Source organism: Diorhabda carinulata, chromosome 9 (genome assembly GCF_026250575.1).
Source record: "Diorhabda carinulata isolate Delta chromosome 9, icDioCari1.1, whole genome shotgun sequence".
Taxonomy (NCBI): Eukaryota; Metazoa; Arthropoda; class Insecta; order Coleoptera; family Chrysomelidae; genus Diorhabda; species Diorhabda carinulata.
This window is the reverse complement of record NC_079468.1, coordinates 4,040,253-4,058,789: the sequence shown is the minus strand read 5'-3', so window position 1 is coordinate 4,058,789 and position 18,537 is coordinate 4,040,253. Positions and strand designations below refer to the sequence as shown.

Here is an 18,537-nt window from a genome sequence, read left to right as displayed (position 1 = left end):
GCTGATAACGATTGAAAACACATGAGGCAAAGAAACTTAACAAAAACTTGTACTACGCTTTGACAAGGGCTTACAAAATGTCGGAAACTATGTACAAAATAATTATAAAAAGCTTAACTTTCACTTAACGTATTAACAGTAAAGAATCGTCTTCAGAAACTGAAGGTAATCTGTTTACCTTCAGTCAGACAGTGTATTTGTTAGTGTTTGTGTAGTGGTTGTGTAAACAGTGTGTTCAGTATGAATATCACCAACGGCTCTAAGAATCCAGCTTAGTTGTAACAGTCCAGTCAATATTTATACTGTTGGGATGGAAATTGGTTTATAGCAAATTATTCTAATCAAAGAAAGATATTCAGTTCTTGAGTTTTCTTCTGCTAAAAATTTCTTTACTGGTAATCTTGACATTGTCAAGTCTGATTTGTCGAAAAATAACCCTTTTCATTTAAATTTGGTCAAAAAATGATCTTTTCCTTGTGATTTAGTTGTTTTTTGCATGATCACTTTGTCAAAAAACCATTTTTTTAAGTGTAATGTGTTCAAATATATGCTTTTTGAGGTTATTTTCATCAAAAATGGGCTTTTTTTGAAAATCCAATTTAGTGAAAAATTAACTATTTACATTAAATACATACTAGTTTAATTTGGTGGAATATTTCTCTTTCTCATTATTTAAATTGACCTAAAACACATTTTTAAAGATTACTTATAATCTAAAACTCACTTTTTCGAGGTAAATTTGTCAAAAATTATTTTTTTAAACTTTATTGACTCAAAAATAAATATTTTCTAATATAATTTGAGCAAAGGTTGTTTCCAACTTCTAATAGAATCTTTTCGAAAAGGTTTTTCAAGTAAGGGGGCCAACAATTTATTTTTGTATAAGTTGGTCCGCTAACTCGACAAACCTTCTTTGGAAACTTTCTTCTGAGCTTTATTTGACATTACCTAAGCCATCTTAAAGTTTGATTAGATAAAAATTGTATTTTCATCTATATATTAAGTGACTTTGATCAAAAATCTAGTTAAATTCGTCAAATAAAACTGTTTCAGTGGATAAAGTAGGTAAATAAAATTAAAAAAATTAAAAATCGCACAGTATGGTAATTATAATTAATTACCATAATAATTGGCAAGCTAAATTATTGGTCTTCAATCAGATAATTCTGATTACATCTCGCTAAATCGTTCTCCAATAAAATTCCGAAAAAATGAGGCCCCAATGCCGATGAAATTTTTGCCAAAGCTGGTCATTGATTAGAGATGATAAGGATAAAGATTTTTACTAACTTCTACTAGCTTCAGTTCCCTTCAAAGTGATACTTTTAGAGAAAAAAGATCGTAAAGAAAATGTAGCTTATAAAAAGCTATTATTTTGGCTGTTATTACCCAAAATATCGCGGCAATAATCAAACATATTTTCAATTTTCGTTCTTTTCTAGTTTCTAGTCTTACTTGATTAAAAAATTACAGGCTGATACTAAATTTTTTCCTAGGGCTCATATTATTTTATTAGATTTCAGCTCTCCAGATGAGTTTGGTGGTTGGGTATCATGTTCTGCTAGAAGCCACGTGTTTTTATTCATAGTCAAGAAAATATTGGAGCTTGTTTGATAAATTTTTCTATTAGAAATTGACAAAACGGCTCTATAATTTGAGAAAATACAAAACATAGTTTTCTTCTCTAAAACATTTGTATTAGAGAGATTTTTTCCAAAAGTATCCTAAACCAGTTTCGAGGATATTAGTTTTGAAATCGAATATTTTGTTTCAGGACGAAGCCATGACAAATCGTTCACACTCTTCCGTTTGGGGCAGAAATCATCGGCTGGAATAAAAGAATTCGCCGAAACTGGTCGATCTGAATTACTTGAAGAACAAAGTCAAGGAGAAGGGGGGGTATACGATGAATTTAACGCACCGCCTATACCGTCCGGTGTGGGTAGAACGGAAACTGAATTTTTCGTTGATGGAAATCATTCAAAGGTAATTTCTCCCAAATATATTTATCAAAAAACTATTCTTCATAGAGTCAGTAAACAGAATTGACAGGTTTGACTGGTTTTAGAGTGTCATCAATTATTTTGTAATTCTATCTTCGTAAGAATCGACGATTATAATATTGCGTTCACTGATACTTTTGCTCGTTCAGAGATATTTCGCCTAAGAAACGTCCTATTATAATTCCTCCTAATGAACTCACATCTATATATTATTGGTTTGAGAACACCAATAATGCTACGAACATTTCAAAATTCAAGATCATGAGGAGAATTTGGATGCAACGAAAAAAAAACTCCAATAATTGATAAATTTTCAATGAGAAATATCAAACCAACTCTAAGAAAGACAAATTTGTTAGATTATGGTGCTAAACTAAGTACATCAATTGTACGGAAGTTGGAAGTTGACGGGAAGCAGAGAAAACCAATTTCTACCTCAGAAAACTATGACAAAACGCTTATCATGGTCCAGAAAATATCGTTCATGAACTATTGATGACTAAAAGGTTACTTTCAGCGATGAAATGCACATAGTTCCACAGGAATATCAATAACGTTAATCTCTGTGCAGGTATCATATGCAATAGTCTTCTAAACAGATGTTTTGAAATTTTCTCATAGCAAACGCACTGGAAGATTAATTAAAGCGATGAATTCTGTTGAATACATTGAAATTTTGTGCTGTGGGATTGCTTTATTCATGAAAACATTTAATGGGATATTGGCTAGCTAAGGTGGATTGGACTAGAAAAAAAACTAACTGGATTCTACAATGAAGTTAAGCAGATGTGACTAAACGAGTAAAATCAATGTTAAAACGTGTTGTTGAGGTTCGCCAATCGAAAATTCTTTAATCTGTTATAGTAAGAACAAATGTATACATCTAGAATTTACGTTGATTTTTTCGGTGTCTTAAGAATCTAGAGTTTTCTAACTCTATTAGAAGAGGCTGTTTGAAGAGACATTTATTATAATTTATTCACGATAGAGCTGGTCTTAACTATCTTGATAATTAACAAAATTTTCCCATTAACATCCCCTTCATTAGTATCATTCCATTTTTTGGAGGCATCTTAAAATCAGTGCATACAAAGAAAGAAGAAAAGAAATATGTTCCATTGAGACATTATAAAATTCGGGTACACTCCTTGTAGTACAAAGAAATATCCTTGAACACTCAGAAAATAGTACCAATAGACCAAAAGGATATTTAAACTGGATTTTAATCAGATACATACTAGATTTTAACATTTTTTTACGATAAGGGGTAGTTTTCACCTCTAAAAAATAAAAAGCATAACAAAATTTAGATTTTGAATAAGAGCTTGAATCTAAATTTTCGTAAAAATCAACCTTGATTAACGTCACAGTTTTAACGTTTTTTTACCGCTATTTCCTGGCCTAATATAAACGAAGCTCTACAAACACTGTGATCTGAACTTCTAGCATAGATTTCTTCTACTTGCACCAGAAATTTTCTCTTCGACTTCCTGGACATTTCGTATAATACACAGTTTGTACGTGGGTGTTGGTGGGTGTTGTTTCATGAGGATCGGTATAAATATTTTCATATTTCCAATCACCAGTAACCCAATTATATTTAATCCGAAAGAAACCTGCTTCAAATTACAAACAAATTAAAAAGTAATTTATTCGATCTCTTTTGAAGGCTTTGACGGGCGAACGTAGATTGGCGCCGCTCGGATTAACAGGCAAATTAAGTTATTGGTTTTATTTGTATCAATATTAGAATTTAGCATTGTAATTTTGGTCGATCTGTTTGTTTAAACCGTTTAAATCAGGGGGGATTTAGAAATTTCCAATAGTATTTATTCGGGTCATAGTAATTAAACTTCTAATAACGTAACTGATATTTCGAAATTAAACAATTCATTTGTGGTATTATATGCAATAGTATATCATTTTTAAACAGAAATTTTTAGTTAAAAATTCTTCAGTATAATTATATACATACAGAGTGAGTTTCATGTATAGAATGCCTGAATTAAAACTCACTCTGTACACAACGATCTATTTAAAGATCATTTATTCGAAATAACTATTTTTAGTTACACTTCATCAACAAATATATATATAAGCTTCACTTTACCGACCTCAGAAGCACCCACACACGATTTCTTACTGTTATTTCCTTCAATTAAATCTTGCACGTACCACTCGTTCAGTTTAATGAACAGATTGTGAAATATACGACCCAAATATCGATATAATCTTTTCCATTATTCTGTCTCACGTTTCTAATAAAAGTATCCATTTAATGACCACATTATCTAACTAGTGTCCATCTGTAAACTTGACACGCGTTCTGAGATTGATGCAGTTTATGGATGTACGATGCACCGCTAAGAGGCCGCATAAGAGAAGAAATTACTGTTAATGATGCGATAACCAAGAGTCTATTGGGGTATTAATTATACGAGTAAAGAGCCATTTTATATTTTATTGTTTTGTTAAATAAAATGGAGTTTGGTGAATGTTCGGTTTTTATCATTGGATTAAAAATAAAGTGTGGAACAATGATCAAAAATTTTGGTGCTCAAAATGGTAATTCTGTGGTAAATAATATAAATAAATCGACATAATTCAGAAAAAATTAATTGTTTTGTAATCATAAAAATATTACATTTAAAATAACTAACCAAAAATTTGAGAAACGGTCGTTTTTAACAGTTTTAGTTAATGTCATTTGATGACATTATCACTAGTTTAAATTTGATATTATAACGTCCAATTGTGACAGAAGACTGTCAATGTTTTGTTCGAGACTGCAGATCATTTAAACACTGCATCAATCAATCAATAAAAAGTGAAAAAAGTAGCATAATTAGTTAAGATTTACATATATATACATACACAAACAAAACGTAAAATTAAACTTCGCGCGTACCTGATCCCAAGGAGCAACGTAGCTCCGCTCGAGACGATTAGGCATTCGAGATCTGAGGACTTCGCGGTCTTTATGAAAATTCAATCCAAAACATCTCGCATGGGTTCATGTAAGTAAAAAATAGAAGGGAGTGTCGTGAAACAGTGTGGAAGTTAGAGGGACGTAGGTATGTTGGTTTTTTTCTGAAACGTGGTATCAGATATATAGGAAAGGATTAAGTTAATTGCTTGCTGTTAGGACCTTAAGTTTATAAAAGAAGTGACTTAGAATTCTCATAATAAGGCAGCTTGATATCAGTCAGTGAGTTGTTTTATTGAGGAAGTTATTCAGGGAAACAGTCGAAGAATGAAAAAAATCGTGAACGAAAGTTTACCTGGATTATGTATTTTTTAATGTGACGGCACAAAGCGTTATCGCCGATTTATTGCAACAGTAAGGAGTGCAAGGAATTCAACCGGCGTTGCCACACTTACATATGTTGTAATTTCAACCTAAACATATACGTTTTGAAGGAAATTGTTGTGTTGTGATATCTATGATCTCGTATAATTTTAACAGAACTTACAAGCTTTTTACTTCTAGGTCAAATTTCTTGAACCAAATGGATAATTTTTAAGGCCACTTGACATGATGCGAGCAAGAAATAGCATGCAATTCCTTGCAAGTCTTTTATCATTGCATCATGATTGCCACTAATCAAAAGTCCAAATGTAAAAGTGAGCAATTTTCTAATCTCAAACACTGTCAATAATTATATCTACCTCTGCCTTGCTTTTGGAGTCTGATGGACATTTCAGCTAGAGAATTAGTCGAGAAAACATTAGAAAATTAGTTGAGAATGAATGAAGAAACATTTAAAAAACCCCCGAGGAAAATAAAACGTAATATAAGCAGCAGAAAAACTCATTTGCGCATGCTTTTGATCAAGAAATATTGTGTCTTGCATTGCATTGCATGTTTTATTGCATCATGTCAAGCGGCATTTAGAAATTACGCGAAACAAAAGTCGAGTCTTATGAACCTTGTATATACTATAAGTGAATTTGATAATTACTCAAGATCTCAACGTACTAAGACATTTTATTGTTGATATCTTGTGCATAAAACGATTTTTGGAAAAAGATTTGCTATTCAACATAATCTTCTTTTAACAGAGTGTAACCATAAGGAAGAGATGAGCTGGATATGACAGATGAGGCAATACAATTCCTAAAATGCTTTGCATTGTTTCGAAACTATTTTTATTTCTGGAGTATATAGGCGGGTCAAAATGAACAATTGACATATTCTCGACAGAGCATAATTTTTGGTGGAGACCTTGGTTACAAAAGATAAAATTGTAGAACATAAAATGATCTTCAAAAATGTTCTTTTTGTAGAAAATGTACTTTTTTCCTGAGAATCACCATTCCTAAAATATCCCTCTTCTAGAAGTTGTATTCTACATTATACGCATACATTTCCACATGACCTACTAGGTACTGAAAGTCTATTCCTTAATCTGTTATTATGGAATTTCATGAGAAAATATTGTATGTAATATATAAAATTATTGATATTGATGAAGACACTATTTCAAATTGTACTTTCATGTTAATATTTCAACCTAATTTTTATTTTCCAACTTTAACAATCATAGTTTCTTCGACTTCTTCTTTTCAGTCTTCTCCATGCTGAAAATCCATAAATTAACAACAAAAAATAACAACCCTATCCTTCTTCAGCCACATTTATCACCATAACCTGTTTTACAATTGAAAAAAATAGTTTTTCCGAAGCAGGTAGAAGGATAGTTTGAATCGGCTCCAAAATGTTTTTAATCAATTTCCAGCGTCTTGATTTACTTGATTATCTAGTCATGGAACACCTTGACAGAATGTTGGATAGAAGGGTTTATGAGCAGAAATATTCCGTTCATTTTTTTTCACAAAAGTTGAAGATTTATATTTATACTTGAACTATTTATACTTATGGAGCTCCATAAACAGCAAGAAGAATGCGACTTTTCTTTCTGATTATCGTTCGAGGAAGATAGTCAATTTCTTCAAATACTTCAGTGTAATCAATTAACTTCTAAAATCACAAACTGTAAGGACCCGTAACCTTGGAGATGATTTGACCCGAAATCCTCAGATCTCCAAATTCTCCATTTTCTTAATCCTTTATTTGTGTTTTCCCTTCCCTTATGGTGTAACTATTAAATAACGGGATGTGGAATATTTTATTGTACATTATATTTTATATTCTGTACATTTATTTATTTATCATCACCTTCAATATAATCATATATCGCTTCATGCGAATTTTCCATTGTTCAGAAAGTATTTTTTTCACTTCCTCAATAACACGCGCTATTTTTTCTTTCACAGCTTCAAAAGACACCAATAATGTTCCTTTTATTGCAGATTTTACCTCTTAGGAAAGAGGTAGAAGTCGCACGGTGCAAAATCCGGTATATAATGTGGGTGGTCTAGCACTGGGATGTTGTACTTAGCTAGAAACCTTTCAGTGTGATGGGACACCGTCCTGCTGATACATGAGGTTATTTGAATCCGTTTCTACATATCGAGATAGGTTTTTTCCTAACATTTTTCTGAGCAATAAAAAGAAATAATGAACTGCATTCTGTTAGATAGCAGAAAAATCAACTTTTGACTTTCTCGCTCAAATGGAAAGTTGCGTGATACAAAATCTCTATTATTATCTTTCGTCTAGCATCTGCCTTTGGATAGACCCAAAGAAACCAATCAATTAAATTTTTGTCACCTTCATGCAAAGATTGTAGTGATTTAAGTCTGCGAAACACGCCGGGCAGATGTCTTCTTCACAGTAAATTGTTGTGTGGCATCGGATAAATATTCAGTAGTATTTTACCTTTAAAATATCTGAATATCGTATTTAATTAAGTTGGAATTTCTAGAACGATTACACTGTCTGATGCGCGTTTCGATAACCAAGTTATCCTCTTCAGAGACTCGAGGTAAACTGTTAGTTAGTTCAGTCTCTGAAGACGATAACTGGTTATCGAAACGCGCGTCAGATAGTGTAATTGTGAGTGTTGGTGTAATGGTGATGTAAACGTTGTATCTAATTCCTTTTATCGAAGAGAACTTTCTTTTTTAATCGATTAAATAACTTTTTGTTCAATTAATCCCCGCCCATGTAAACGGATATAAAATAAAAGCCAATAATTGTACTAATTGGTCTTAAAATCCTTTTATTTAAAACGTATTACCGTCAGAAGTAAATCAATGTAACTAATTAGATTAAAAATAAATCCTATTAAGGGATATTCGACACGACATAATAGTGTGATTTTTAGATCCAGATAGCACCTTAACTAGTTAGCAACTTTCATTGATTTTTTAAATTGAAAAGAGTTACCAGCAATTTAAATTAAGAACAGTATTTCGAAAGATGATCAGTTATATTTTTTTTTAGTTCTTTATGAATTTATCGACTTCGTACAGAGTATAATAAACCAAATTAAATATCAATAACACTTCTTGAAACAGTGAATGATGTCCGTGTTTGTTTTGTTGTCAAATTGTGAAAAATTTAAGGTATTCTTCGTAATATTAAAATATTTAGACAACAAGAACGAAATGCACGGTCGAGGATAATCGGAAAATATTTTTATATTTAAATTCCGAAAATTGTTTTTTTACGAAATAAATAATACAAACAATTAAAGCGACCACCAATTGAAATAAATTGTAAAACGTAAAACAACTTTGATTTGAAACAGTTTTTTAGAGCTTGTAATTGTAAATAGAAAATAGTAAAACTATGGAATTGAAGAAAATGTTGAGCAAACATTGATATGAATAAATATAGAACAAATACCATAATAGTGAAAAGACAATGTGGTATACAAGGTGTGGTTATTAAGTAACAAGACTAGCGATGCTACAGAAAAAGGTTAGAGTTAATTATCAGCTGTTTTTCCTGATTTTCCCGGTGTAGCCGTTGGTTTCCTTTGTATAGGGATTGTTTTTTGCTTTGTTTTGCCGCAAAAACGATCGACATAAAATAGATCAACGATTTGTTGAAAAAATGTATATAAAACTTGGAAACTCTGTAACTAAAACTAATAATTTATTGGAACAAATGTATGTTGATGAATGTTTGTCGCGTTCACGTGTTTTTGTGAGGCTTAAGCGTTTTACCAGAAAATTCCATCATGCGAAAAGTGTATGCAAAGCTTGTGCATAAAATCTCACATTTGAACAACAAGAAGCTCGCAATAATATTTCACTGGAACTAAAACTTATTTTGAAAAATGAGCAAATCAAAATCAAAAATGAAACTATTGACTAACATTATTATCTTCACGTTATTACCGAATTCCGTGAAATAATATGGAGAAGAAAACATCGAGGGAGAAGTCATGGCTTCATCATCAAGGCAATCCGCTAGATCATTCGGCATTGTCCGTTAAGAGGTTTCTAGCCAAGTACAATTCCCAGTGCTAGACCACCCACATTATACGCCGTATCTTGCACCGTATGACTATACCTTTAAAAGGTCAAATTTGTATTAAAAGGAACAATATTGGAGTCTTCTGCAGCTGTGGAAGAAAAAACAGCGCGTGTCCTTGAGGAACTGAAAAAAAAGTCTTCCTGAACAATGGAAGATTCGCATGGAGGGATACAGGGATAGAGGAGGGGCATATATTGAAGATGCAAAGCTTGTGCATAAAATCTTGATATTTGAACAACAAGAAACTCGCAATAATATTTGTATTGACACTGGAACTGACACTTATATTATTAAAAAAAAAAACGGAAATGAGAAAAGCAAAATTCGAAGCAATGATAATTGTTTTTTTCTATATTCATGAAATTAAATAGCTTCACTGTGTTCCTGAAGATGAAACTATTGACCAACACTATTATATTCACGTTATTACCGAATTCCGTGAAAGAATATGAAGAAGAAGTCATGGCTTCATCATCAAGGCAATCCGCTAGATCATTCGGCATTGTCTGTTAAAAGGTTTCTAGCCAAGTACAATTCCCAGTGCTAGACCACCCAAATTATACGTCTGATCTTGCACCGTATACCTTTAAAAGGTCAAATCTGTTTTAAAAGAAACAATATTGGAGTCTTCTGCAGCTGTGGAAGAGAAAACAGCGCGTGTCCTTGAGGAATTGAAAAAAATGTCTTCCTGAACAATGGAAGATTTGCATGGAGCGATACAAGGATAGAGGAGGGGCATATATTGAAGGTGATAATAAATAAATGAATGTACAGAATATAAAAATAAAATATTTCATATCACTAATCCCGTTATTAAATAGTCACACCCCGTATGTATAGAATTGACGGGAAAAAACAAATAAAGAAGACGAAGAAGAAGTGGCGAGAGAGGTGGAAACGACTAACTTGATTTAATTGAGGGATTGGGGCTACATATGGTAGAAATAGAGAAAGTTAATATTTCAAATTTCCAAAAACTGATTTAGTAATTTTTGATTGAAGGAATTTGCTCTAAATTTCCAACTAGATACAAATAATAAAGAAAATGTTTATTTCATAAGATAGAATGAAAGTGAAAAAGTTGTAATTATCAAACAAACAAAAAGGACTGTCAGGAAGACGGCACAACCTTGTTTTGTAAAATGAATTTCTCCCTAAGAAAACGTGCTATTGAAGAAAATACTCATTAACCTAACAGAACAAATAAAACTTTACGGAAAGTCGCAATTTACGTAAAAAGTAGAGTGAAAAGTAGAAACTTTTATTGAATAACGAGGTAGATGACTGTCGGTTATAAAAAATTTCATTAGGTAGTTTGAAATAAAATAATTAATTTGCAGGAATGAAGGATAATATGAAAAAGCTGAAATCTAATTTACAATCATTCAGTCATTCACAATTTCCTACATTAATACAATAATAATTTTAATAACAATAGATAATGATTTGGTAGCAGATTTGTCACATTATTACAAGGTTATTGTGACTTTTTCACTTTTTTGATTTTCTATTTGAAATTTTGTTTTTACTGGAGATTAACGTCCTGTTTGAAAATCTCTTCTTTCATAACTCTGTAAATCGTAGATCTCCCAACACCAAGCGTAACTACTAAAGTCTATTTATCTAAGAAAAATATCAAATCAAAACAATGATCAGTGCATAATCAGCACGTGATCATCCCGGGCCACACTCAGCGCGGCATCAATATTGGTCCAGATCAGTGGGTCTATAATATACCACAAATAATAAGCCGTGTAGGAGGGGCTAACGTCGCATCGTTGAAGAAGCTGTTAAATCAGGTGTAGTACAGGGACGGCATTATATTATCGTACTACAGTGAGATTGTTTATATTTGTCTGTTGCATAGCTACATTCCGTTTAATAAGATAAATAAAAAGCTAGCGAAAAACAAACGATTGCGAATATTTATAAAAATGGACCGCAAGAAAATGATAAGACTGATGACTGAAGAATGATAAGCTTTTAAAGAATTACACTTGATAAATAGGGAAAATTTATTAAAAAGTTGAAATCAAAATGTGAAATATAGACATTGTCATAGTGTGTTTTATCTAAGGAACGTCTCAATTATTTCCGAAACGGCTTGTACGATTTCTATAAATTTTTGTGCGCGTGATGGTATCTACATTGTTATCAGATCTTTCCTATTTCCGGAAAAATAATCATTATCTTTCATATTCTCTATACCTAAATGCCATAATTTCGGAGTTATAGCTACATTTACAGTATCTCTACCAAAGTTACAATAAATATTGTACATTAAGATGGCTACGATTGAATAAACTTGTTTAATTTGAATATTCCTTAATAATTTATGTGCTAATACAAATCTTGTAACAAGGTCTAATGTCAGTAAGTTAGAAAAAACTTTGACGAAACTGGTGCAGTAAAATATTTATTGAAATCATGGCACAGAAAACCTACAACAATTGAAGAGGAATCTTCAAATGTTTGTGTCTTGTTAGAAGTAGATCCACATTTGTGAAGTAGAAAAATTTCGAATTTTAGAAAACATACAGTAAAGGCGATTACAGTAGATGCTCAAAATGTTGTCCATTCACTTCAATACAACAAGCCATGCGATTTTCAAAACTTTGTAATACATTTTGCAACATCCCTGACTGATTAATTCTCTTTATCTGCTTGGTAATCCTATCTTCTAATTATCACGTGTAATTTTCTTTATGGATGTTTGCGAAATATCAAGTTCTCTGGATATTTGTTCAGCACTCAAGTGTGGATCGTCTTCTAACAGGACACAAACATCTAAAGATTTGATTTCAGTTGTTACAGTTTTTCTTCACCCTAATTTCGATAGATCTTTTCTAAACCAGTTTCGTTAAATTTTTTTTACTAATTTACTAACAGTAGATCTTGTTATCGAATTTCGGTTAGGATATAAATTATTAAAGATATTACACTTTCGTTTCGTTATTTTTCACATAAACTATATTGTGACTTTCAATAAACTTTAATAATAATAATTCATTGAAACGTCAAATTTGTTATTGTAGACGTCAGATGAAGGGTGATCCATTTGAAGTAACAAAGTCCATTATTTTCCAGAAAAAAAAAAAAGATCTGACAAGAATGTAAATACCACCATAATACCGGCCGAATCACAAACCCTTGTACATAAATATTTATAAAAATCGTACAAGCCGTTTCCGAGATAATTGAGGCATTTCATACATAAAACTCACTCTGTATATAAGTATATATAAGTACAAATTATAGATATTTTTTATTTTTAAATGAATTTTTTTCATAATTCATTCATAATTACAAACAAACAAAAAAGATCGAAGTGCGGTCCTGTTATATACTCGGTCTTGGCATTCTGATCACGTGCTCTATGCGGGAATATGTTTTGGTTTACTATTTTTCTTCAATAAACAGACTTTAACTAGTTTCAATGTGTTATCAACATTTTTACATAAATATTTGTCTTGTTTTATCTAAAACAACTAAGTATTAATATTTTTTATTCAATTTTCCATTATGACACTGGAATTTATAATAGATTGCATACTGCATCTTTGGATTAGTAATAGGATTTATTACTCTCTCGTGCAAAAAATAGACTATGAGAAGACTCCTCGAGAGATACAAGATTGGTAAAATCAATTAAAAACAAAAACTGTATCGTCAAGTATATTTTTGTGTCAATTCTAGTTGAAATATTGAAGAACTGAATTAAATAAGATCAAACAAATTTCTGTTTCATGTCTTGTTCATTAACCTATCGAATCCACAACTGATAAAATAGGATTAACATCAATTAATTGTAATTTACAGGTGTCGCTAATGTCCCGGATAGTGCCCTCACCGGACTGGTTTATCGGTATCGATAGTTTCGACCTTTGCGTTAACGGTAATTGGTTGGACAGCATCACAATCGAGGTAAGTCACTATCAAGCATAAATCCAGTTTAAATATTTATCCTAATGAGAAAACAGCTTAATGATTATCACAAAAAATAATGACCAAAAGTTCCTCTTCCTTTGAAACTATATCCATGTTTTTTGAAAATATCGTGTGACCAAATATTTCTAGCTTTGTTGAAATGTCAAGTCAGGTCAGTTGATTTCATGATTTTGAATGATTTTATTGTAATAAATACAAAATTTTTGAGGTTCATTCGGATCTTTGGAACAGATTATCAGTTCTTCTTGATCAACAATCAAATGTTTAAAATATATATAACATTCTATGAGCTTTAAGTGCGTAATGGACTCGTGTAACATACTATATTTTTTCTATACCCACTCATGGAGGAAGGATATGGCAATAGTCTCCGATATTCGTAACGCGTTGTCATTATTATTTTTAAGAAGTGCTTCACATGACCTTTCGCCACTGTTGGAAATTGTCAGCCACAATGTCGATTCAATATCACCTTCATCTATTTGCGGAATCAAAACGACAGTCATAGGAACATATGGGGTAAATGAAGACGACACAGTAAATAACAAAGATGATTATTTTGAATGTCTGTCCGAAGAAATTTCTAAAGAAGAGGTAATTATCCTAGGAGGCCTAATTGCAAGAACAGGCAAGAAAAGGGACGATCAGGTAGTAGGAAGATTCGGTGAAGAAGTAACCAACGACAATGGAAACCGACTTATTACATTATGCCAACAAAACACATTAAAAATACTGAATGGCTTCTTCAACACAAATTGATACATAAATACACATGAGTATACACGGGACTTAAGATCTATTATAGACTATACAATAATGAGACAAAACACAAAAATTAAAATACAGGATGTAAAAGTACAAAGAGGGGCAAACTGTGGCAACGACCACTTCTTACTCAGAACCAAAATTTTACTTTTTATACAGATGAATAGGAGAGAAGAACAGCAACAAGAAAAAGCATTGGAGATGAAAATAATAGATTCAATCTAAATAGTTTACAAGAGAAAAGTGTAAAGGACTTATATCAAAAGAAGCCTGATTGCTCCAGCGGGAGAAGCCCTGGGAAGATCCGATAACACCAGAAGACCAAAAACGTACTGGTGGGACAAGGAAATTGAGGATCTCATGAACGATAAGAGAGTAAAGTTCTCCAAGTTTCTATGCACGAAAAACGACAATTATAAAAGAAATTATGAAAAAACACAAACAAAAGTAAGAAAAGCTATAAAAAAAAAAGAAAAACGAGACATGGGAGAAGATCTGCACTCAAATAAACACCTACCTAGGAGGCAGCAGAAACACAGAAAGCTGGAGAACCTTAAAACCTCTTCGAGAAGATAGATCAAAAAATCTTATATCGCCAATAATATTAGAAAAATGGGATGAGAACTTCGAAAATCTCCACTTAGAATTACAATTAGAGAAGTAAAAGACGTTTGTCAGTCACTAAAAAATCGAAAATCTCCAGGTCCGGGTCTAATTGCACACCAGAGTTAATTATAAATGGCACTGAAAAACTTTTTTCTCATCTTCAAATGCTTTTCCAGAAGTGTATAAATGGTGAAGCTCCACCCGAAGAGTGGAAAGCATCTTACATGACTACAGTATATAAAAAAGGGGGCAGAGAAAACTGCGACAACTACCGGGGACTTTCAGTGCTGTGTACAATATCCAAAATTTATCGAAAAATGATAAAAAATAAAATCGAACAGGAATATTGCAACATGGAGGCAAAAGAACAGGTAGGCTTCAGAGCGGTCTCGCAGTTAATTGATAAGAAAGCCGCCAAAAATCAAGAACTCCACCTTTTGTATGTTGACCTTAAAAAAGTATATGACAGTGTACCACAAACAAAACTATGGGATGCCTTGGAAAGAACAAATATAAATGCGGCCCTAATAAAAGCAGCCCAAAAGCTTTATGAAAACAATAGGTCCCAAGTAAAAATAGGTAACAAGATCTCACAAGGATTCTCCATTAATAAAGGGATAAAACAAGGATGCTGTTTGTCACCCACACTTTTCAAGATATACCTAGAACACGAACTAGCACACTGGAAATGAAAATGTAAGAACATGGGCATTCCACTAATTGATTCCACACTATATACCCCGTGTTTTGCAGACGACCAAATTATCTAGGCAAAGGACTACGAAGACTTAGAATATATGACAAGAAAGCTGGTAGAGGAATACAGGAAATGGGGTCTGGAAGTAAATTTGAGTAAAACGTGTATCGGAAGAGAACAACAAAATCTAATACTAGATAATAGATACTAGAAGAAACACAACAGAAAATAAGTCGTTGTACAAAATACAAATACCTAGGCATGATCATCACTAATGATGGAAGATTATATGAAGCAATCGCACAAAGAAATAACCAAGGAAGACAAGCAATAGTGTATTGTGGGACAAACAAATATCCGAGGAAAACAAACATCGAATATACAATAGCACAATAAAAAGTATAACAACATATAGTAGCGAAGTCTAGCCGCCAAAAGATAAAACAGTAAAAATGCTTGAAGCCACGGAAATGGATTATTAGAGACGCGCTGCAGGAATCTCAAGACGTGAAGAAATAAGAAACGAGAGAACCAGGGAGATCATGAAAGTGCATCATGTCTGGAGACAGCATACCCAAATAAATTTTAAATTGGACACCAGGAGGAAGAAGAAAGAGAGGAAGACCAAGATTAAGTTGGAGGGAGGATATCGAAAAGGATATTCGAGAAAGAGGATTGGAAAATGTATAACATTTTTGATTTAAACAAAATAAGAAGTTATGATTTTCTCCAATGATACTACGTGGTATTATTCAAGAAATTTTCTTATACAAACGCCCCTAAAATTGTATGTTTTAACAATCATATTATCGGGTTCATTTTTTTTTTGGAGGGCATTCGTGACCTTTATATAAACTTTATAGAAGACCTTATGGATCCTTTGATAACTCACATACTAAAATATAATGTAAGTCTCCATGAACACTATAAAAATAGGCCGTAGAAGCCGCTAGGTCGTCCGATTTTACTCTTATGGATATTTTTTGATCCTACTTTAAGCCCCAAATTGATTGTATACTACTAAAACAGTAAATTCGTTGAAACCAAATTGTTTTGATTTGTCAGAATTGATTTTGTTTTATAATTAACTAGGCAACGTGAAAATAATTACTTATGATTTGAGGATTTTTACAAATTGGCGTTTACCAATTTCTGATGTCAATTTTTATTCATATTATTTGTTTTCTAATCTCAATTTTATCATTTTCAAGCATATTTTAAACTGAAAAGACTCGAATTTAATGAAAATAATCTTCAATACTCAAAGGATTTACATAAAATTGAACATATCCTTACGCTACGTTTCTAAATTTACCATCTAAACTATATAGTCCGATCAATTTAGAAATTCGAAGTTACATAAATTACCATCAAGCTGAAAATCAGTAAAATTGTTCAAAATATGATTAAAAATAGAATTTTGAAGTCCCCTAGTGTGGTAAAAAGATGAGTTTTTCGTGATTTTCAGCAAAACGATAAGTTTTATAATAAAAATACTCAGGACAAATTGAAGACCATAAAATTATCTACAAAAATGTATGAATACTTTTTTTCTACGAGTCACCGTTTCTGAGATATAAAGTTGGAAAAGCTGTAATCATCATAATATACACACGTTTCCACGCCACCTATGAGGTAGTGGAATTATTGCAACATAATGGAAATTAGTTGTTGAGCTTTTCCTGGTTTTAAGAAGAAAATAGTTTTTTTAGTTGGTGTTGTATTTTTTGATGATTACAATTTTTTGAATCGTTATATCTCAGAAACGATGACTCGCAGAAAAAAAGTATTCATACATTTTTGTAGATAATTTCATGATGTACACTTTTTGTTTCAGGTATTTTTTTGATAAAACTTATAGTTTTGCTGAAAATCGCGAAAAACTCTTTGACCTTTGACCTTGAATAACATTTTTTCCACACGGGGAATGATGAGGAACTATAAAATGATGGGAAACTACGAAATTTCATTTTTAATTATGTTTTAAGCCATTTTAATGATTTTCAGCTTGGTGAGAATCTATGTAGCTTCACTCTTATTTTTTCGTCTAATTCGACCGGACTAATAAGTGGATAACTGTTCAACCTTTTCGTATCTCTTCTCTCATATTCCGACCATTAGGAACATAAAGCAGATTTTGCAGTCTCAAGAGATTTTCTGGAAATCATTAGCAGTTCTTGTATTAATCAACTCTGAATAGATCTGCTATTGAAACTAGACATTTACAATGAACATCAGTTTCAATATAAATTAATTACAGTAACTTTTGATTTGATTTTAGTGATGAGATTGTTCGATTCCGTCAAAATGTGAAATTAATATTCAAAAATGAAAATATCGGTCTCAATATTTCAATTATATTTGTATAATTTTCAAGAAACAAGAAACACAATCTTTATGAATCTTGAAAATAATAATTGGGACTTTTTATATTGAATTGTTCTTCATTATTTTCTGTTTTGTGTTATAAATAAAAACTAAAACAGACTCTGTTCGTTAATCGCCTCCAGCGACGATAGGTTCCACCTGAACGAAGAGTTAAACAAGGATTAGTGGTGGATTACACGGGTCGATTCGATAGCCGGACCGTCAAACAAGGGGAACTATCGATTCTAGGTCTGATTGCTAATGGTCGAATCCAGGATTAAGGAAAATTTCATTTAGAGACCCCTTTTAAGGGAGTTATTGTTATTTCGGATTAATTATAAAAGGTCTTTTTGTTAAACGGAGTATTATGCGAATATAATAATGGATTGGAATAACTTAGTTTATGAGTATCTAACCACGAAAGATTTAGAGTCTTTGGGATTTTGTTGGCTTGGACTGGGAAGATATATATAGTCAACATATTTCATGAATTAAATCTTTCTGCATCTCAATTTGAGTTCAATGTATTAATTGATATATAATTAGTCTATAGAGAATGATATACGATTTGAAACTAGTAACAATCAGATACAATCTGAATACTTCTTCTTCCTCTTTCAATAGGACTAGGTCCTGTTCAGTCCTGTACGTTTGGCCCTCCTCTTGGATCCTCCTGAGAAGCTGAGCTCCAGCTCTCGTACTACCTCTTTGGTGGTCGTCTGTCTACAGGTCTGCGTGTGTTCGGTCTCTGAGTTTTAGCC

General features: G+C 32.1%; 1 protein-coding gene across 1 annotated transcript in view; it reads left to right on the top strand.

The window, feature by feature from the left end:
• The window catches only part of LOC130897878 (spondin-2), a 374,292-nt gene that overhangs the window by 326,729 nt on the left and 29,026 nt on the right, over window positions 1-18,537 (top strand). Inside the window, exons 2-3 of the mRNA XM_057806820.1 lie at window positions 1,775-1,986; window positions 13,213-13,317. Coding sequence (XP_057662803.1) covers window positions 1,775-1,986; window positions 13,213-13,317 — 317 coding nt within the window. The remainder of the gene's footprint in view (window positions 1-1,774; window positions 1,987-13,212; window positions 13,318-18,537) is intronic.